This window comes from Trichoplusia ni, chromosome 26 (genome assembly GCF_003590095.1).
Source record: "Trichoplusia ni isolate ovarian cell line Hi5 chromosome 26, tn1, whole genome shotgun sequence".
Lineage (NCBI taxonomy): Eukaryota > Metazoa > Arthropoda > Insecta > Lepidoptera > Noctuidae > Trichoplusia > Trichoplusia ni.
The window spans coordinates 2,977,120-2,999,148 of NC_039503.1; the positions used below are offsets into that span (position 1 = coordinate 2,977,120).

The 22,029-nt window shown below is 40.4% G+C and overlaps 1 protein-coding gene across 1 annotated transcript; it reads right to left on the minus strand.

The window, feature by feature from the left end:
• Positions 1–506: 506 nt before the first annotated feature.
• Positions 507–22,003, minus strand: LOC113505516 (insulin-degrading enzyme). The gene is made up of 26 exons (XM_026888263.1): positions 21,760–22,003; positions 19,364–19,558; positions 18,962–19,050; positions 18,090–18,175; positions 16,963–17,084; positions 16,261–16,430; positions 15,696–15,818; positions 15,000–15,202; positions 14,148–14,233; positions 13,490–13,604; positions 12,332–12,469; positions 11,755–11,876; positions 11,078–11,162; positions 10,328–10,456; positions 9,895–9,977; positions 8,815–8,959; positions 7,465–7,620; positions 6,819–6,894; positions 5,677–5,803; positions 4,996–5,066; positions 4,470–4,627; positions 3,633–3,767; positions 2,983–3,111; positions 2,400–2,480; positions 1,582–1,737; positions 507–857 (listed from the first exon to the last, which is right to left on the minus strand). The coding sequence occupies exons 2-26, from the start codon at positions 19,519–19,521 to the stop codon at positions 750–752; spliced, it is 3,051 nt and encodes a 1,016-aa protein (XP_026744064.1). The 5' UTR covers positions 19,522–19,558; positions 21,760–22,003; the 3' UTR covers positions 507–749.
• Between the last annotated feature and the right edge of the window lie 26 nt (positions 22,004–22,029).

Here is a 22,029-nt window from a genome sequence, read left to right on the forward strand (position 1 = left end):
TTATAATAATATTGCCGCATATCGGCTGGGTATCGTAAAACAGGGTGAATAGGAAATAGTGTTTTTAGGGCGTTGCATGAATATTTTCTCACATAATAAATGCTTAAACACAATTGTTTTATGAAATGGTCGAGAATTTTTGTATAATCTTTATATTTTGTCTTGTTAAACGTCCAAATTTTAATAAAAACTCTTTATCTGTCCACCCAGTTTTATTGATATTATATATTAACTATCAATTACTGCGATATAAGACTTTATATACCACGCGATTTAATATACCCACGAAGATAGAATTCATTTTAGAAGTTATTCTAACGCATAGGGCCGTCTTAACAATGTGAATCAACTAGCGCGGTTTGACATAACCAGTTTACTAAATACCTATACCCAGGGCTAGATCTAGGCACCCAGGGGCCCCGAGAGGCCCTGAGGCAACAAAGGAGTGGGGGCCTCCTTGGTTCAAGTTATTTTCATTCGGTGAAAAATTTATCGAGAGCTTTTTTAGATGCCTACTTTGGTGGTGGGCCTTGGTCATAGTGGGCCCCTAGGCACTGGCCTAAAGTGCCTTATGGATAATACGGTACTGCCTATACCGCATATACTAAGGTATTACCTACCGCAGCCGGTAGCAAATACCGCTCAAGTCCAAACCGGGAATAAACTACTTTTTCACAAGTATTACAACCTTAATTAAGGTTATATTTTACAACTATATTTCCTATATATGTTAAGATGGTGTTTAATATTCAAAGTTTGCAATGAGCGCCTTTCCGCGGTATGTTAACGTGAGGTGTCGGTTGCGGATAGAGGCTGCGATGGCATTTGAAGTCTACTAGGTCGATGATTTTCGTGGGCTGTAAAATAAAGAAGAATATTAGTAGTTAATAATCCTTACTATAATATTATAAATGCGAAAGTAACTCTGTCTGTCTGTTACGTTTTCACGTCTAAACGACTGAACTGATTTTAATAAAATTTGGTACAGAGACAGTGTTAACCTTGAGAAAGAACATAGGATAGTTTTCATCCCGGACTTTTGAAGAGTTCTCTTGGAAACGCGATATAACCGACCTCGACGCGGGCGAAGCCGCGGGCGAAAAGCTAGTAAACTATATGTGTAACAAGTTTCGACTAAATCTTTTAAGTGGTTTTTGTGTAAAACAGGAACACACATCCATAAATACAAACTGTCGCGTTTATAATGACATATAAGAAGGATTCCACAACTTTCACACAACGCCATCTAGTCTCAAACTACTACTTTACACACTGAAACCGGTATGTAGGCCACTCGACCACGGAGATTCATTATTAGATGATGTAGTCGTGCTGCCCCGATATATACGCGTGAGTAAACCGTTACATCATTCAATAATGTTGCAAGGTGTCGCTAGCTCTGAGGTCCCGGGTTCGAGCCCCGGTCGGGTCAATGTAAAAATTTACATTTCTACATTGTCTCGGTTCTGGGTATTTGTGGTACAAGTGCTTCAGCAACTTACTTTGGGTTCAGAACAATGTATGCATTTATAATGTGACTTGTATGTTTGTGTAACCCGCGACACAAGGATCATCGCCTACCTGTCTGCTGTCCTTGGGTTCCTGCTTCTCCTCCGTCCTGTCCTGGGGACAGCTCTCCGCCGTGCTGCCGCTCTCCCGCCCGGCGCCACCCTCCGCCATCGATATCACGTACACGGATATCTTCTGTCTGTCGGCTGAGTCCGCGCTTATGTGTTTCTGTGCAAACGATTTTATATCAGGCACCTGACTGATTGTTGACGACGCGAACTTTAGATAGGCTAGTGTTTGCCCGGCCTACATAGGGTAATAAAGGACTCGCGGGGGGTGTGCTTGGGTAAAAGCACAGTTCGGTTCCGCACGCATACCGGGCAACCCTCTCCCTGTCGCCTACATGGATCTTATTTCTTTGGTGCGACTCTCTCTCTCGCCGACCCCCACTCCCATTGAGGAGTATGAGTGAGATGGGTTCCGAGGGCGGAACCCATCACCCATCCTTTGTGAATTTTCTCTTGAACTCCCTAATTCAACCTCCCCACCTCCCTTAAGAACTCTTCTTTCGGCAACCCCCACCCGAGAGCCCATCTTCTTGAATCATCCTCCAAACATAGCCACTTTGAAAACTCTTTCATCGTAAACTCATACTCCGATCCCCACCTACTTTAGGACTCATCTTTTAGGAACAAATACCTTGGAAACCCCTCATAAGAACTCATCTCTACACCCCCCCCCCCTTGATAATTGTCTCTTGGAACCTCGCGAATTTATTCCTAGAAAACCCCCACTCAAGATCTCTTGTCTAAAAACTCAGTTTTAGGTAATTTATTGAAAATAATAATTGTATGACTACTTGAATATAATTTCCATAGATATAAACTTACCTTATAAAAGTCTATAAGTTCAGCTTTGGTTATGGTGTTGAGCTGTTCTACCTCGACGCGAGGCCGGTCGAAGTTGTATACCTGTGTACACGACACATTAATAAAATAAGATTAAACATTAAAACGACCCAATAGCAAAAACTATCACCTCGACAACTTTAGAAATGCTCGCGCGATTTTTATTAAACATGTTTAGGAACACAACCACTGATAGGAACGTAACCATGATACGTGCAAAGGTGTCGAAACGTCGGGAACTAAAATCAAAAATGAAACCGCGATAAAATCCGTAAGTTTCATTTCAACAACCACACAATTTATGTTTAAAAAAAAAACAAATTAAATTCGGCTATATCCGGCTCCATCCGGTCGGTAGTTATGATGCCTCAGAGATACACGTCAATATTTCAACAACACTTTTTTTTTAAATCGGAGTTAAAAATAGCAAAGTATGTACGAAAAATAGTTATTAGATCGTGCTCAACTCAAAAACTCGAACTCACGACCTCTAGTACAGCAGTCAGGATCACTAACCACTAGACCAACCGGTCATTTTACTCTTTGCCCAACACTGGGCCCGTACCTGCATGGTGATCTCTCCCCACATCTGTGACGCCTTGCTCGACATCCTCTTGGGTTTCTCCAACTTCTGGGCGGCTAAGGCAGCTCGGTGCTTCAGGAACTCCTCGTCTGTCATCTTCTCGAGGTATTCCTGGAGACGGATGCTGGATTAACGGCTTTTTCTTTAAAGAAACTGTCTTCGAAAGAACGTGTTGATTGTGTTTCGGTTTTAGTAAACCTAGTGTAAGATTGTGAGGTCAATATTTTGAGGACCCCCATTACCAATATAAAACCACTCTTTTAGGTGTTAAGTAGGGCTTTATCCTTTCTCAAAGCTCTAACTATAGGTGTACCAAATTTCATTACAATCGGTTCAGTAGTTTAGGCTTGAAAGTGAGACAAACAGACAGAGAAACATTCACATTTTTTAATATAACTAGCTGTAAACCGCGGGCCCCCCTTACATATCGAAAATTATTCCACGGAAACATGAAATCAGGAAAAAAACTATTCCATTTCTCAGTCCTGGTTATAAAGTATCTGCATACCAAGTTTCAACAAAATCCGTTCACTAATTTTTGCGTGAAAGAGGAACAAACATCCATACATACAAACTCTCTCGTTTATCACAGTATCCTCGACCCTGGGAAGACCTCATCATCACGTACTCACCAGCGCCCCCCTCAGGAAGCTCTCTATCCTGTCTTCGAGGTATTCTGGATGCCGGTCGCTCTGCACGATCACTCTGAACCCTTGGACGCCGTTCGAGCGACGAACACCGCTGAAGACTATATAGCCGAGTTGTTCCTGTTGAAACAAGGTCTATTGTATATTGAGAAATTATATATTTATAATAGGGATGACGACTGGGTATAAGAAGAAAAAATCTCATTAGTCCCTCAGTTAGATAATTGAAAGTATGAGACACGTATTTTTTTTCTTTTTCAGAAAAACTAGAATTGATTGCAAAATTGCGAAAGATTAACTGCTTTAAAGTTTAAGAGAGGGGGCTTGTGACGTAACGATAGAGTAAAATTTATACTCAATCGTGACGTCACGCGTAAGTTTCCTTCACTGTAATTTGGTCAATATATGTTTGCGGGACAAATAAAAAAATACGTATCCATTATTATACAAAAAACTACAAGACGGACACTGCAAAAAAAAAATTGTCATCATCCCTATTGTAGTGTGTGTATATATCTAGTGTCAAGTAAAAGACATAAAAGATAACATAAAAGTATCAATATCAAGTGTTAGTTTTTTGCTGATCCCAAGTAAAATTATATTAAGAATTTCATCTTTCCTTCAGCATTACGTTTGGCGGTGGAAGTATTCCACCTCCAGCGTAGAGCACAGTTCTGAGGGTTTGCGCCAGGAGAGGCAAGAGACTCCAACTTCAGACCTTGGCGCCCCCCAGAATGTGTCGCCCTGGGCCATCGCCCCATCACGCCCCCCTCTAACGCCGGCACTGCTAACCCCTAGACCAACAGGTCCGTGGTACCGTACCTTGGTCCTGAGCTGGTTGAAGCAGGGCTCGGAGAGCGTGTGCGCGAGCAGCTCGAGCGCGACGTTGGCGCGCGTGTGTCGCACGCCGCACGAGTAGTACAGCGACGCGCACGACGAGCGGTGCACGCTGTTGCTCACCTCGCGCACGTGCCACGCGCCTGCACCGGGGTCCAAACATGAAAATCAAACTCTACGAACGGACGTTAAACTTTAATTTTATTTAATCGCCGACGGACCCGTTGACGGCCATATCCTCGAGCAGAGTTCCCAATGCATTCATTCTATACATTGATCTCTAATGTTTACAAGTTTGCTGAGGGTTGACGTCACAGCAATGTCAACGCCAGTGACTGCGTTTTGGCGCGAATAAATAGACGTTTCATTAAATTTTATTTTTTCCAATAATTAGTTTTTGAATTGCAGAAATATTATAGTTTTTAGTAGCAGTAGATACTTAAGAATATTCAAAAACACATTTTCAAAAATTGTCGTCTTGCCCATTGAGTACAGAACCTTAATGACTTACCTTTCTCAATTTCAATTTCTCTGTGCAATAAAAGTTGCTGCGCAAACAGGGGGGTCCCATCTTTTGGTAATCTGTTCACAAAATAATAGAATATAATTCCGAAATTAATATAATACCAGCCTATATAAGCCCCACTGCTGGGCACCAGGTATAGCATTGAGCATGGATTTCATGCTAGCTATATCTATACTTCTATACTAATATATAAAGCTGAAGAGTTTGTTTGTTTGAACGCGCTAATCTAAGGAAATACTCTAAAAAATCTTTTTGTGTTGATTAGACTATTTATCGTGGAAGCCTTTAGGCTACAAACCATCACGCTGTGACTAACAGGAGCGAAGATAAAATGAAAAATGTGAAAAAAACAGGGCAGGTATAAATTATAAGTTCATAACTTATATCTTCTACCCACGGGGACGAAGTCGCGGGCAACAGCTAGTGATGGTTTATAGCCTAAAGCCTTCCTCAATGAATGGTCTATTCAACACAAAAATAATGTTTCAATTGGAACCAGTAGTTCCTGAGATTAACGCGTTCAAACAAACAAACAAACAAACTCTTCAGCTTTATATATTAGTATAGAAGTATAGATATAGATTTCATTTAAGATGATGATGGCAATTAGACGTTAGTGAGATTATATTGATGATAATGATGATGATGATGACAACGCTCACTCACTTCTTCTCGACGCTGTCTGCTATCTCGAGCGCCCTCTCGCGGCTGAGGTTACCAAACATGAAGCCTTCCACGTGCACCTTCCTGATCAGCTTGGAGGCGAAGTCGTCCAGGGCTTCCGGTGTCATGCCTGCGACAAGAATGTTAATATTATGATATTATAGTAAAAAAATATTTTAATGTGAATGACTGGCTGACATGGCTGACGCGAGACTGAAGATTCCGTATCAAAGCTAAAAAGAACGAAATAATTGGTCACCTATGAAATTAAGTCTTCTTTTACGAATATTTGTGGCCACAGGAATAAACGATTTATTGTAAGGCCAAAGAGACGAGATAAAAAACGTAAACAAGCGGACCGTTACTGAGAGACATTGCGATAGCGAGGGATTATTATCCCTGTCCTTATCACTCGTACGCAGTTATGGCGTCAGTTGGTCGATGACAGCTGTCGTTATGTGTTTCGTGGTACAAGAAAGCAGTCAGTACGGCAGTTATCAATATTTGGTCCGCCATGTTGTGAACAAGTTCATTGGTTCATTTTTGTCAAAATTCGAACTTTATAATACTATATTCAAATAAAAATGTTTTGAATCCCTGAAAACTTGTTTACATTCTATATCTCGTCGGCCTTACTATATCTGTGTCATCACACGAGTGAATGACTCATCACATCACACTTTGTGATAGTTAAATTGCTGTAATTGGTTGTTTGGACAGCCATTGTTAATTAATATATAAATTCCTGGTGACAGGTGGTGCCTGGTGCGTGACGGACTGACACACAGACAATGGAGTCCACTAAGACTCAAGGTCTTAAGGTCCTAAGACTAAAAATCAAGGTTATGTTTTAAAATATAAACTATATTAGACCCTTAAATTGGGCAAGGCTAGAGGCTGAACCCTTAAGCAATAAGTCTGTTGCTGTGGGATTCAACCTAAATGTAGGGGGTGAGTTGTTATTGAGAGGGGGGTTGAATCCTTACTTGTGAGGAATGGAGGCTTGAGTCTTGAGCTAAGTTATCCCAGAAAACTATACTGCGTCATCGAGTACCTTCATTTGGAAGAATATTAAACAGATAATGGGAAGTGATGGGGGAGATGTTTGCCCAGCTGTGGGATATGTAAGTCCAATAATGGTTTACCTTTAGCCGCCTCCAGCAGTTGACATCTGGTCCACACAACGTCCGATAGGCAGAGTGCTTGTTGGTATACGGCGTGCTGCAATATAAATATTAGTATTAACTTCATAACATTTTAGCAAAAAAAAATTCCCTATCAACCGCTTTCGAAAAGGAGTGTTGTTAATTTGACTGTTTTTTTTTATGTTTTTTCTTTAAAGGTTCGTACTACATGAACCGATTGTGTTGGTTGTGGATTCGTGGATCACACAAATGTTTGTCCTGCGCGGGGATCGGACCAGCGACACGTCGGGCACAGTGTGTTTGGCGTGGTGACCTCAACCACTCGGCCATCCGATATATCTTATCCTATATATCTTAAGACTAGCTGTTGCCCGCTACTTCGTCCGCGTGGTTAGAAGATATGAGTTAGGAATTTTGGAACGGAAGCCTTCGAAGATGAATAATTTTCCCTGGTTTTTCCACATTTTCCATTGTATCTTCGCTCCTATTAGTCGCAGCGTGATGGTTTATAGCCTAAAACCTTCCTCGATGAATGGTCTATTCAACACAAATTTTCAATTTTCCTGAGATTAACGCGTTCAAACAAACAAACAAACTCTCCAGCTTTATATATTAGTATATAAGTATAGATTATGCTATCCCTTACCTGATAAGGCTGTTCAGCTTCAAAGTTCTTGATAGCTCTGACATGGTTTTCCATCATGATATGAAACCTCTTGGGGTCAGCCTTGAAGTTCACCATCTTGTCTATGATCTTATCCAGTAGCACGCTCTGCTTGTCATCGTAGCCGTCTATGGTCACCTTAAAACCGCGCTGCAGTCAATATGATAGCCAGGTCGCGAAGTGGATGGGTTGGCGGTATAAAGTCACAGATGGGTTTTGATAAATGTGGGTGGTTACTGGTTAAGTGGGATTTTTTTAGGCTGGGATTTGGATGGGTGGGTAATTTAAATTGAGATAATTATGATAATGTAGTGTGATATTTGTTAAATGCAGGCAAGTTAAGTGATATAAGGTAAGGTTGGGAATTAGATGGGTGGGTAATGTAAGTTGTGATATGACAATGTAGGGTAATATGCGTTAGATGCAGGCGGGTTAAGTGATATAAGGAATTGGATGAGTGGGTATTGAAGTATGACACATGTACTATCACAGTACATGTGTTATGCATTTTAAATTTAGGCAGGTTAGATGTCGTATAGGTAGTAGGGCCGGGAATTGGATGGGTGGCCATCAAAGTATGTGAAATATAGTATTATGCATGTTACACGCAGGCAGGTTAGGTTAAGAATGGGAATTGGATGGGTGGGTAACAAAATACCCTGTGACTGTTAGGTGTGATACATGTATGCGTCTGGGGGAATGGATGGGTTGGCAACATACCCAATATGTATATTTCCTTAACAACTGGATTTTCACTATTCTGTGCAGATATATTAAAATTGACATTATATTTGTATTTAACTATTTATAATGGCATCTTATAGCCCTTGTAAAAATGTGAAAAATTGCAACAACAAATGAATATTTGTCTGTATAGTCTCTTCGACTACAGTTAGACGATAGCTAGTAAATAAATAGTTATCGCTTGACTGATGATGTGGCTCTATACATCTTCTGCACATGTTGTATAAATTAAAATAGTTAAAGTAATAATTAATCATTCAATCATGAGCAATAAATAAACCGATTCATCAAAGACCGATGAAAAATTCCAACGCAGGGTCTGGAATCACGCCCGCGGTCGGTGTATGAAGGATTGCAACGCATTGCCATACACCGACACAAAAACGCGGATGACGTAGCACGGCGGTTCCGGTTTAGTCAGTAAAACTCTGACACTACCCATTTCCTCCCCCGAGGGAGTGGCTGTCTATAAGGATTCTCTCGCCTAACCAAAATAAAAGGGTCTAGAATCATGTGGAGAACCCCGGACCACGGGATCGGTATGACGTCCCTTCCACCGTGTATAGACCTTGTCCCCAGCATACTCACGCTGATGCCATGCTTGGCGTTGCCGATGCTCCAGCGCAGGCCGGCCAGCTCCGCCGCGTACGCGAACTGCTGCAGGCTGTCCCGCAGCAGCAGCACCCACACTGAGGTCAGGTTGCAGCTGAGGGGGTCGGAGTAGGCCAGCGGACTGCGGGACGAGACAACTTAAATAAATAAATCCTTACTAATATTATAAATATGAAAGTAACTCTCTCTGATTGTCTGTCTGTTACGTTTTCACGTCTAAACCATTGAACTGATTTTAATGAAATTTTGTACAGAGATAGAGTTGACCTTGAGAAAGAACATAGGATAGTTTTTCTCCCGGACTTTTGAAGAGTTCTCTTGGAAACGCGATATAACCGACCTCGACGCGGGCAAAAAGCTAGAAATAAATAAATGCGGACAACATCTCATACATTGTTCTGAACCCAAAGTAAGTTGCTAAAGCACTTGTGTTATGGAATTCAGATACAACGAAGGTACCACAAATACCCAGACCCGAGACAATGTAGAAATGTGAACTTTTACATTGACCCGACCGGGGATCGAACCCGGGACCTCAGAGCTAGCGTCACCTTGAAGACGGTGCGTACGTCACTCGACCACGGAGGTCGTCTTAGCTTTATTATCTTCTTTTCGTTTCTCTTATAAACTAAACTAAGATTTTCATTACCGCCACATAAGTGACTGCACGGATAGCCGAGTGGTTGAGGTCACCACGCCAAACCACTGCGCAATGTGTCGCGGGGTCGATCCCCGGGTAGGACAAGCATTTGTGTGATCCACGAATACTTGTCCTGAGTCTGGGTGTTTAACCTATTTTGTTTTTTTAACCCACTGCGCGCGAAGTGTCTCGGGTTCGAACCCCGCGTAGGAGAAAAAATTATGTGATCCCGGGACACGTCGCGCACATTGTGTCTGGCGTGGTCACCACGCCAAATACAATGTGCGGCTTTACCAATCGGCAAACCTTGCATTCTTAATTTTCTACGCCATAAACTAAAAATCACCTAGTTTTATTTGGAAATTTATCTGATATACTAATTAGATATTTTTTTAGTCTAACTACCCAATCCTTACCTGACAATATCGAAGGTCATGACAGCTTTCGGCAAACTGAACTCTTTGTCTTTCTTGAACCAGAGCCGCATCAGTGGTGTATCCTAGAAATAATGCATATATTGTATAGAATCAAAATTAAAAGTTTTTTATTTCAAGTAGGCCGTTCCAGGCTCTGTCAGAACGTTACAATGATGACTCTATTTGCGCGGTTACAAAGTGTCATTCTTATGGAGAAGAACTGGCAAGAAATTCCATCTAGACGTTTTTCCACTTTAGGCATTTAAGCCTAAATAGTACCGACTTTATAATCTTCCTTTTATTTGAAGTCCATTAACATTTTCCAAAATTACTTCAGCAATGATTGGAATTTATCCGTGGAAAAATGCAAGTAAATGGTTCCATGGTTCACTTAACATCACTAGGGGTAAGTTCCACTCTGTCCGGGACTTACCTTGGCGATGACCGGGGCAATAGCGTCCGTGGTAACGTCCTCCGAGGTATCGAGGGTGAGGCGAGAGGGGATGAACTCGTTCACCGGGGGCAAGTGTAACTCCGGTGTGGGGGTCACTGATTTCCATTCCTGGGGAGATATATAAAAAAATACTTTTTTTTAAGTATATTTTTGAGTTGGTTAAATAATTTTTAGTATTTATTATTATTTATTTATTTATTTATTAAACAGGTACATGATAAGAAAATTAAATCTGATGCAATGTCCAACAAAACATATGGGTATGGGTTGTGCCCAGCTGAGAGCATAAATACGTTTTAGTATACCTAAGATAATGCCTCTTAATGGCATTCCCACGTTTTTATACACTGACTTTTCTTGTTTGTTTGTCGTTTCGGTTGGATTTTTGTAAGTCAATTTTGAGGCACTTCCCGATAAGCTAGCAGGCTGAAATTTTCAGACTAGCTTCAAACCTGATAATAATAAAAACAGGTGGACAGATTTGAATGAATAGAGTGACAATTAAAAACGTGGGTTCTTTAAAATCTAATAATTTTGATCTTGGTTTACAGGAGTTGCTATTATAGGCATGGGTGGCGGCATTCATCATCATCCTAGCCTATTCCCAACTATGTTGGGGTCGGCTTCCTGTCTAACCGGTTTCAGCTAAGTACCAGTGTTTTACAAGGAGCGACTGCCTATCTGATCTCCTCAACAAGAGTGTCAAATTAGAAAAAGGTTAACACTCACATTAATTTTGTCAACTTCTATATCCTCCTGCAGATATTTGGTTCCGTACCATGGTTCCGTCATCGTACACTTGTCGGAGCAACCCCTAAAAAATAATTATTAATATTAATAATACGATATCAGAGTGGTTGAGGTCATCACGCCAAACCCACTACGCGACGTGTTGGTTCGATCCCCGTAGGACAAGCATTTGTGTGATCAACGAATGCTTGTCCTGAGTCTGGGTGTCTTTGTGCACACATATTATAGATACGTAATTTACACCCAGACACAGAACAAATAATCGTGCTCACAACACAAACATTTGTTCTGAGTGGGATTTGAACCCGAGACCACCAGTATAGCAGTTAGGGTCATGCCAGACCAGTTAAACCATCAATACCTTGAGAAACACTACTAATATATAAAGCGGAAGAGTTTGTTTGTTTGTTTTAACGCGCTAATCTCAGGAACTACGGGTCCAAATTGAAAAAATATTTTTGTGTTGAAAAGACCATTCAACGAGGAAGGCTTTAGGTTACAAACCATCACGCTGCGACTAATAGGAGCGAAGATACAATGGAAAATGTGAAAAAAACAGGGCAGCTATAAATCATAACTTATATCTTCTACCCACGGGGACGAAGTCGCGGGCAACAGCTAGTTAAATATAATATTATATCTTTCTATACACTCACTTGGCAACAATACCGATGCGAACGTTTTCCGGGGTCAGCAGAGTTAGCAGGTAGTCGATCAGTTCTGGTTTCCACTCCGTCATCAGGTAGTACGCGCTCAATACATCCTCCATAGGAAACTCCTGGGAATGATAATGGTAATATATTCATAGAATTGCGGGTTCTAAGTTAAAGCAGTTATTTTTTTAACCTTGAGACACACCGAGCTTAAGTTTTTCAGTGGTTTAGTTATAAATCTTTATAAGTGGACTAGTAAGACTAGAATATACAATGACTGCAAAAAGGGGGAGATTCGCAAATCCTTCGTTTTTTTAAGCTTGTTACTTCAGATCTTCGAATTGAACGTACCGATTTTGTAGTTTTTTTTTTAATTAATTTGATATAGCTTTCTATTGGTCCCATAAAATTTTATCAAGTTTGGCCAAGCAGTTCAAATTTTCAGACGATTATATATTTATCATTTAATATTTTTTTTAACAAATTGTAAGGGGAGCAAACATAAAAAACATACAACGCCGGCTTTTTTGAAGTTGAAGAAAGTTGAAAAACATAATATATATCTTTCGTGTTGTCTCACCTGCAACAGATGCACATGTCCGACGACCAGACTCCTCGGTTCCTGTGCATCTTTGAACATGAACTCCAGCGCCATGAGGTCGCGCTGCTCCTCCCACACCCACTTCTTCGGACCCTCAGCTCGCAGCATCGCTATGTACTGGTACAAGAATTAATAGATTTAAAAAAAATCCCACTTCTTAATTGTCAATCCGTAGAAATTTTATCAAAATCCTTCTAGTTTTTTTTTATATTTAATAATTGCATTGTCATCGGGTTGGAAGCCACTCTGAAAATTTCAGTCTGCTAGCTTATCGGGAAGTGCCTCAAAATTGAGTTGCAAAAATCCAACCGGAACGACAAACAAACAAGAAAACTGAGTGTATAAAACTTGGGAAAATGTGTTACAATAAGGTATTCCATCATATAGGCCTGTTGGTCTAGAGGGAAGTGGCCTTGACTGCTATACAGGAGTTGTGAGGTCGATTCCCACCCAGGACAAATGTTTGTGTGATGAGCACGATCATTTGTTCTGTGTCCGGGTGTAACTTATCTATATTATCATCATTGGCTTAGCCTTTTCCCAACTATGTTGGGGTCGGCTACTAGTCTAACCGGTTTCAGCTAAGTACCAGTGTTTTACAAGGAGCGACTGCCTATCTGACCTCCTCAACCCAGTTACCTGGGCAACACGATACCATTTCGTTGGACTGGTTGTCAGACTTTCAAGTTTCTGACTACCTGTAACGACTGTCAAAGATGTAGGAATATCAGCCGGGACCCAGAATTTAACGTGCCTTCCGAAACACGGAGGAACTCGCTATGACAAAGATGGTCACCCATCTACGGACCAACCGCGTCAAGCATAGCTTAACCTGTGATCGATTCACTTATGCGGTTATACCTTAGCCACGAGCTCCTCCTAATTTATCTATATTATGTATGTATAAATTTAGAAATATATAAGTATGTTTGTCACTTGTCTAGTACTCATAATACAAGCTTTGCTTAGTTTGGATACTAGATGGCGTTGTGTGAAAGTCTGTCCGGGTCTGCTCAGTGAATTTGGTTATCTTTTTCATTTTTATTAGAGTATTTTTAGACAGAATAACCAACCAAGATTGTTGATCTAATTTTAAGTACCCTAACAATTATATATGTATATATTTTATATAATTACCTGAAACACAAGTTTAACTATATCGTCGACATGGCCCACTCCCTCCTCGGTGAGGTCCACCTGCACTCCGAAGAAACCGAACCCGCGCGCGCCGATACGAGTGCCGCCCACTAAGCTGCAGAGCGTACGGGGTTAATGCAATTGGTTGTATTAAGGTAACATATTAACAGAGATTAGAAAACAGTTTTTATATTTGTAAATTGCATTAAATAATAAATAAATAAATGTGGACAACATCACATACATTGTTCTGAACCCAAAGTAAGTTGCTAAAGCACTTGTGTTATGGAATTCAGATACAACGAAGGTACCACAAACACCCAGACCCGAGACAATGTAGAAATGTGAATTTTTACATTGACCCGACCGGGGATCGAACCCGGGACCTCAGAGCTAGCGACACCTTGAAACCGGTGCGTATGCCACTCGACCACGGAGGTCGTCGTGACATCGGGTTCGAACATCAATCGAGGTGCATTGACATCGGGTTTGAAGCCACCCTGAAAATTTCAGCCTGCTAGCTTATCAGGAAGTGCCTCAAAGTCGAGTTACAAAATTCCAAACGAAACGACAAACAAAAAAGAAAGTGAGTGTATAAAAACGTGGGAAAATAAATACCCTTTACATACGGAACCCTAAATAATAAAGCAACCCTTACCTGTTACACCAGCCCCTCTCCTTAAGCACGGACAGCAGACTGCCGGGACCCTCGTGTCCGAGAAGGTGTGAGAGATAGTGTCCGGGCTGGGAGGAATGAAATAACATTATACATAATTATTATTAATTACTTGTATTTTCATAGTAACGTTATAGTATCGATTATTAGAATGATTGATTATTAAATGATGCAACGGTTTAGTCACGCGTATTTATCAGGTCGTGAATGCGTCGTGGTATATGTCACCACGTGTCGCGGATTCGATCTCCGTAGGACAAGTATTTGTGTGATCCATGACTGCTTGTCCTGAGTCTGGGTGTCTTTGTGCTTGTGACTTGAATGATTTGAAACCTCACGCGAAAAGAAATCTGTGTGACGGACTTAAGAGATTTTTGTTGACAATTATATCCTATGATTCTCACAGTTAGGAATTGAATCCTTGTATCACAGGGGGTTTCGCAAACATACAATTCTTTTGATAGTAACTATCGTGAGAATGATTCATTATTAAATGATGTAACGGTTTACTCACGCGTATTTATCGGGGGTGCCCGACTAGTTTCGAGTCGAACTCGCGATCTAGCCGCGTCTGCTCATGATGAAGGACTCTGGTTGGATCCGAAACTAGTCGGGCTACCCTGATAAATACGCGTTAGTAAACCGTTACATCATTTAATAACATACAATTCATCAGTCTTCATTACATACAGTTATTGAATTAAACAGGTATAAAATTCGGTCGTTTTTCTGTTAAGTCACCACACCAATCCCACTGAGCGAAACGTGTCGCAGGTTCGATCCTTGTCTAAGAAAATCTTTATGTATAAGGTATTTTAGTTTAATGAAACTCACCCCACTCTTGTAGTGTTTCCTGGTGTCGGGTATGGGGAAGTCGATGGAGAGGGACCTGAGGTCCTTGATGGGCATGCAGTAGGCGCGCTTGCGGCGCAGCGCGGGCGGGAACGGGTGCACCGGCCAGCTCGGGGACTCCGCGCCGCGGTCCTCCACCGCCGAGAACAGCGGGACCACCATGGCCTCCAGCTCGTCTAGGGACTCTACGAGCAAGTGGACCATTTCAGAGATTAGCAGGAACAATAAGGGTCTAAACAGACGGAACGCATTTCAACGGCAATCCAAAGTTGAAACACGGTCCGTCTGTTTAGATCCTTAGATAGACAGACAAAAAGAAATGCAATTTTGATGTATGTAAGGTATTCATATTGTTCACGTGCCTGAATGAACAAAAACAGTTATCTATACTTATATATAAAGCTGAAGAGTTTGTTTGTTTGTTTGAACGCGCTAATCTCAGGAACTACTGGTTCAAATTGAAAAATTCCATTAATCGAGGAAGGTTTTAAGTTATATAAAACATCACGCTGCGACTAATAGGAGCGATGATACAATGGAAAATGTCGCAAAAACAGGGAAAATTATTCATCTTTGAGGGCTTCCGTTCAAAAAATCCTAACTTATATCTTCTAACCACGCGGACGAAGTCGCGGGCAACAGCTAGTGTTACATATGTATAGATTATCTGTAACTCACCTTTCCCCAACACGACCAGGGTCATGATGTTGGACGAGTACCACTTCTTGTGGAACTCCAGCAGCCTCATGCGCACATCTATACCTTTGGACTTAGGTATCGTCTCCAAGGTCTCCCTGTTGCCTGTACAGGGACAAAGATATATATTTAAAATGTTCAAGGAATTTAATATTTCTAGTACCCATAATACAAGCTTTGCTTAGAATATATCGCGTTGTTTGAAAGGTAGAGAAATTAATCATATTATTATTTATTTATTTATTTATTTAATTATCACACTGATCTACCATTACAGGTTACTTAACCCAATGCGGTAGCTTGGACTAAACAAAGGTCTAAGTATTTATTTATTACTCAAGTCCCATGCACGCTCGCGTTGTACAAGCATTTATGTGATCTACGAATGCTTGTTCTGAGTCTGAATGTTGTGTGTATGTTTGTGTCGCGGACACAAGGATTAAAAACCATATTGCGGGAGTCGTTTAAAAAAAAAAGAAAGAAAAAAAGTGTGCAATTAATAAGAAATACTTGACTTATTAGACTGTAATAGTTGTACTAGTATTACCTGTGCCAAACTTGTGGAAGGGATGTTCAGGCGAGGCTGTGCTCTTGTTGAGCTGGTCCAGGCGCCACGTGTCGCTGGAGATGTTCTTCTCGTGCTCCGAGTTGACGGCGGACAGCTCGCGCCCGGTCGCCGACTCCGTGAACAGGGGCGTGATGAAGAACTGGGCGAAACTGTGGACGACGTGAGGGGAATACATAAGTATATAAGAATTGTATAGTCATAAACTCCCCGACGGCAACGGTAACAATTTTCATACCTCATCTATACTAATACTAGCTATTGCCCGCGACTTCGTCCCCGTGGGTAGAAGATATAAGTTATGATTTAGGTATACCTGCCCGGTTTTTTTCACATTTTCCATTGTATCTTCGTTCCTTTTAGTCGCAGCGCGATGTTATATAGCCTATAGCCTTCCTTGATAAATGGTCTATTCAACACAAAAAGAATTTTTCAATTTCAACCAGTAGTTCCTGAGATTAGCGCGTTCAAACAAACAAACAAACTCTTCAGCTTTATAAAGCTGAAGTTTAGTTGAAGTGAGCGCAGCTTAACCTGCGATCGATAAACTTGTGGAGTTATTAGGTTTGATTCCGATTTTAAGTACCCTTGAGATAATTTCCGATCGATCGTTAAAAAATATTTCTATTAACGAACTTTAGCCCCTATTTCTGGTACAAATAAGGTCGTTTATTGCATACTCACATGTCCAATGCTTTCGGTAGATGCTCGGGCAGTACGTCGAAGTAGTAAGTGGTGTGGTCTGAGGAGGTGCTCGCGTTTGAACCGCCGCCGTGTTCGGATAGAAACTTGTTGTATTCGTTCTCCTGTTAATTCAATTAAATTGAATTAAATAGTAACTAGCGTAAGAATGATTTATTATTGAATGATGTAACGGTTTACTCGCGCGTATGTATCGGGGTAGCCCGACTAGTTTAGGACCCAACCGGAGTCCTTAATCATGAGCTGATGCGGCGGGATCGCAATCCCGATGAATACGCGTGAGTAAACCGTTGCATCTTTTAAAGCCGATTTTTCAATCGTCAGATAACTTTTATCTGAGGAGTAAATATGACCGTTTGACATATTTTCTATACAAAAGCTGTCAAAACGTCAAACTTATTCATCAGATAAAAGTTATCTGGCGATTGAAAAATCGGCCCTTAATCTACTAAATTAATGGAAAAATTAATTAAAATTTGAAATTTTATTTTATTTTATTCACTAATATAATGAATTAGATTAGAATTGAATAGACTAAGTATAAATATAAATAAATAAATGCGGACAACATCACACACATTGTTCTGAACCCAAAGTAAGTTGCTAAAGCACTTGTGTTATGGAATTCAGATACAACAAATGTACCACAAACACCCAGACCCGAGACAATGTAGAAATGTGAATTTTCACATTGACCTCAGAGATAGCGACACCTTGAAACCAATGCGTACGCCACTCGACCACGGAGGTCGTCAATAAATGGATATAATAAATGGACTTCAACACTACAATACAATGTTTGTCATAATATTGTGCGCTACGAAGGCAAAACGCCACTGAACTCTTTTACATAATTATGTTACCAATTTTTGAAACTAAAATAAAATTTATTTGAATTTAATTAGTCCACTCTGCAAACACGACATTTTTAAATCCACGACCCTGAAGTAAGGAATTTAATCCTTATATCGCGGGGGGTTCCACAAACATACAAGTCACATGCACAAAGACACCCAGACTCAGGACAAGCATTCGTGGATCACACAAACGCTTGTCCTACGGGGTTCGAACCCGCGTCACAGCTCAACCGGCTATCCCTACAACGTTACCTCTGGATACTTCTTGGTCCCCAGGAACAGCATGTGTTCACAGAAGTGCGCGAGTCCCGGCAAGTCGTCCGGGTCACTCAGGTAACCTGGAACAAGAGAATAACATCACTAGCTGTTGCCCGAGACTCTGTCCGCGTGGACTACTTTTAACGGCGTTCCGTGGGAATGCCGGGATATAATGTAGCCCATAACCCCCTTTCAATCATCATCATCATCATCATCATCATCATCATCATCATCATCCACAGCCTTTATCCTCCCACTGCTGGGCATAGGCCTCCCCTTTTTCGTGCCAATTTCTACGGTCCTGTGCTAGCCTCATCCAGACTCGACCCGAGACCTTTATAATGACATCGACCCATCTTGCTCCCGGACGACCGACGCTTCTTTTGCTTCTCCCTCTCAATACCCCCTTAAAATTATATTTTTTAATAAGAAATATTTAAGCTAAGTTTAAAAGCCGTAGTCCATTTCAGATAAAGTTTCGTTTGTACTTGACCCCCGATAGCCCTTTTACTGACCTTATTACTAGTTAAGAAGTAGCCCTGGAATATCTCATAATATGGTTTTAGACTATCTGCGAACTAAATTTCATTACAATCGGTATATTAGGTGCAGCAATGAAAACTTTTTATATATTTCTCTCTTTTTTTTATAAACCGCCTCTTTTATTAAGGAATTCAATCCTTATGTCGCGGAGTGTTTAACAAGCATTCAAGTTACATGCACAAAAATGCTTGTCCTACACGGGATCGAACCCGCGACACGTCGCGCTCATTAAGTTCAGCGTGGCGACCTGAACCACTCGACTACCAGTGCTATAGTTTTATTTTTCCAAATATCCAATTAATTGAAATTCAATTGGAACTCACCAACGTTAACGTCGAGGGCGGCAGCAGACTTGTCTGTAGCACCGTCGCTAACCAGAAGCACCTTCAGACGATTCTTTAATTCTAATCCTCTGGAACAATATATGCAAAAATGGACTTTAATACTGTGACAATAAGATTTTCTTTAACTATAACTCTTCGGCAAAATAAATAAATGTTACAATAATGGATCTTAATGCAGTGGTCATAAGATCTTGAACACAGAGTTCTCATCGCTCCCATAGACAGGGAATAAGGTTTTTAAGGTATTACGATACCATTATCATATTAATTATTACTTTAACATTGTAACAATGATATTTTATTTGAAGAGGGAGTTCCGAAAATTTCCTACTAAAGCTATACAATAACCAACCTTAACTCATAACAATAAGAGCTACAAACCTATACTCGCGCTTGTCCTCCGGACTCTTGGCTATGTCGTTGTATCTCTTGACGACGCCCGGTATGGCGGCGCCCCCGCCGGGGCCCGCCGGCTCGCGGGGCCCCGGCGACTCGCGGGGGCTCGAGCTGCCCCCCTTCGGCGCGAAGTGCGTCGACATGCCTGAGATACGACGCAGCCCGCCGCCGTGGTTGTTACTGGAAACAAACGTATGATATTAATTAAACAAATTGTGGTGTTCAACGGAACCTAGCCTTTTGATAGTAACTATCATGAGAATTATTCATTACTAGCTTTTCGCCCGCGGCTTCGCCGGCGTCAAGGTCGGTTATATCGGGTTTTCAAGAGAACTCTTCAAAAGTCCGGGATAAAAACTATCCTATGTTCTTTCTCAAGGTCAACTCTATCCCTGTACCAATTTTTTACAATCAGTTCAATGTTTTAAACGTGAAAGCGTAACAGCGTAAAGGAATTAAATGATATTTATCGGCTTAGCCCGAGGCGGGACTGCGAGTCGTTCAACTTGCGAGCCCGCCGCATCAGCTCACGATAAATGACTGCGGTTGGGTCCGAAACTAGTTGGGCCCGAAACTAGTCGGGCTACCCCGATAAATACGCGTGAGTAAACCGTTACATCATTTAATAACCTAGCTTTTACCCAACTATGTTTGTCGTCTTCCAGTGTAACTGGATGCAGCTAAAATATTTATAAAATTGATTGTGTATGTTTATCATATTGAAATAACCGTTTTAACAAAATATAGATACAACATATTTTACACGACTTTTATTGGCAGGAAACTGATGTAATAGTGTAAGGCTCTTAGGCTACTTTTAGTTTAGAAACATGAATTATTTTTTCTAATTTCACATGAACATAGAAGTAGGTACAACTATTTGTTAAGGCTCTAGATAGACCGACTGCATTTCAACTGCAAATTTGCAGTTCAGATGCAGCTGACACGACTGCAAACCAACCGTTACAGCAACCGTCACATGACTGCCTGCCGACTGCAGTTGGACCGTATGGTTGGTTTGCAGTTGTGTCAACTGCATTCAAACTGCAAATTTGCAAAGTTGGATTGCAGTTGAAATGCAGTCTGTCTGTGTAGAGCCTTATATGACAGCATTTGACGACCTCCGTGGTCGAGTGGCGTACGCACCGGTTTCAAGGTGTCGCTAGCTCTGAGCTCCCGGGTTCGATCCCCGGTCGGGTCAATGTAAAAATTCACATTTCTACATTGTCTCGGGTCTGGGTGTTTGTGGTACCTTCGTTGTATCTGAATTCCATAACACAAGGGCTTTAGCAACTTACTTTGGGTTCAGAAAAATGTATGTGATGTTGTCCGCATTTTATTTATTTATTAATACTAATTCTAATCATGACATCATTCCATTCTCTTCTGTGGTATAGTATTTTACATTTTATCCTCGTCTGCGACCACTTATATGAAGGTTGTATTTACTAAGTTATGACCACTAAAGTCATTCAATGATGAATAATTTGTTATAAACAATGATGGTATATATATTAAATTGTATGCCTTCATATTATACTGATGTTCTGTTGTTAATTAGTGTGAAAAAGGTTATTAATTTGAGAATAGTGCATATTGTGTTTGTATATGTCAGATATATAAAATTTAAATATAATTCTCCTGTATGTGTGTATTTTATTGAGCATGTGCAAAGGCTGAACCTAATTTAGTGTTTGTTTTAAGCGTTGTGTTAAGCCATTATTGTTTTAGATACACAACCTTTAGGACTTAATATTACCATCAGAAGAAAGAATAATTAAAATATATATATATACCATGTGTATTTAATTTGAAATATCATTATTTGTTTTGTATAGGGAATACTTTAACATTATGGAGGAAACTGACTGTCGGATTCGCTAGTAAAATGCAATGCATCTGTAATTATAGAAATTTAGAAGAATTATAAAAATTTATTTACGTAATCATGTAACTATGAAAATGAGTGTTAGAGGGCTAAATTCGAAATACATAGAGAATCGAGTTAGCAACATTTTTAGCTAATACACCAAAAAATTAAGTTCCTTGCCGGTTTCTTCCATGCAAATAAGATTTTGGAACCAAATCAACAGGAATAACTACTTTAAATGGTTAGAGGGGGTCTCAGTTAGTTCTAGGTATACTTTATTATACACATGATATATACATAGAATGTAAACGAATAATAATTTGAAAAGAAGATAAAATGGACTCAAAATTCACTTAATTTTGTATCTTTAAACAATTATTTTACAATCTTGTTAAACAAACTTTGATCTACAAAAGTTAGTTGTTCTATCCTATAAATATACAACACCAAAACATATGGACACATATTAAATAATAAGTCGAAATAAATAAAAATATTTTGTAATTCTAACCTATTCACTGTCGCACGATGAAGCAATGGTGAATAATATTGGATTCCAAATAAAATTACACGTCGCGATGCCAGCTTGAATGTGTGGATGAATATTCACGTTTATTAATTTGTAGTATCCTAATCTAAAGATATTTATTTCAGCTAATAGATCGATTATTTTGTAATGTCAGAATATAGCCAAACTGATTGCATTGTTATTGGAACCAAAGGAAATGCATTGAAAGTTGTGCGTTTCAATTCGGTAGGGTTATAATTTTTGGTTTGTCGA

What these genes read in the sequence shown, in the direction of transcription:
- LOC113505516 (XM_026888263.1), bottom strand. Translation starts at nt 19,521, where the DNA reads ATGTCGACGCACTTCGCGCCGAAGGGGGGCAGCTCGAGCCCCCGCGAG. An exon ending in CCTGGTCGTGTTGGGGAAAG is followed by an intron (nt 15,203 to 15,695) that starts GTGAGTTACAGA and finishes ACTTGCTCGTAG; the next exon opens with AGTCCCTAGACGAGCTGGAG. An exon ending in ATGACCTTCGATATTGTCAG is followed by an intron (nt 8,960 to 9,894) that starts GTAAGGATTGGG and finishes CTCGTCCCGCAG; the next exon opens with TCCGCTGGCCTACTCCGACC.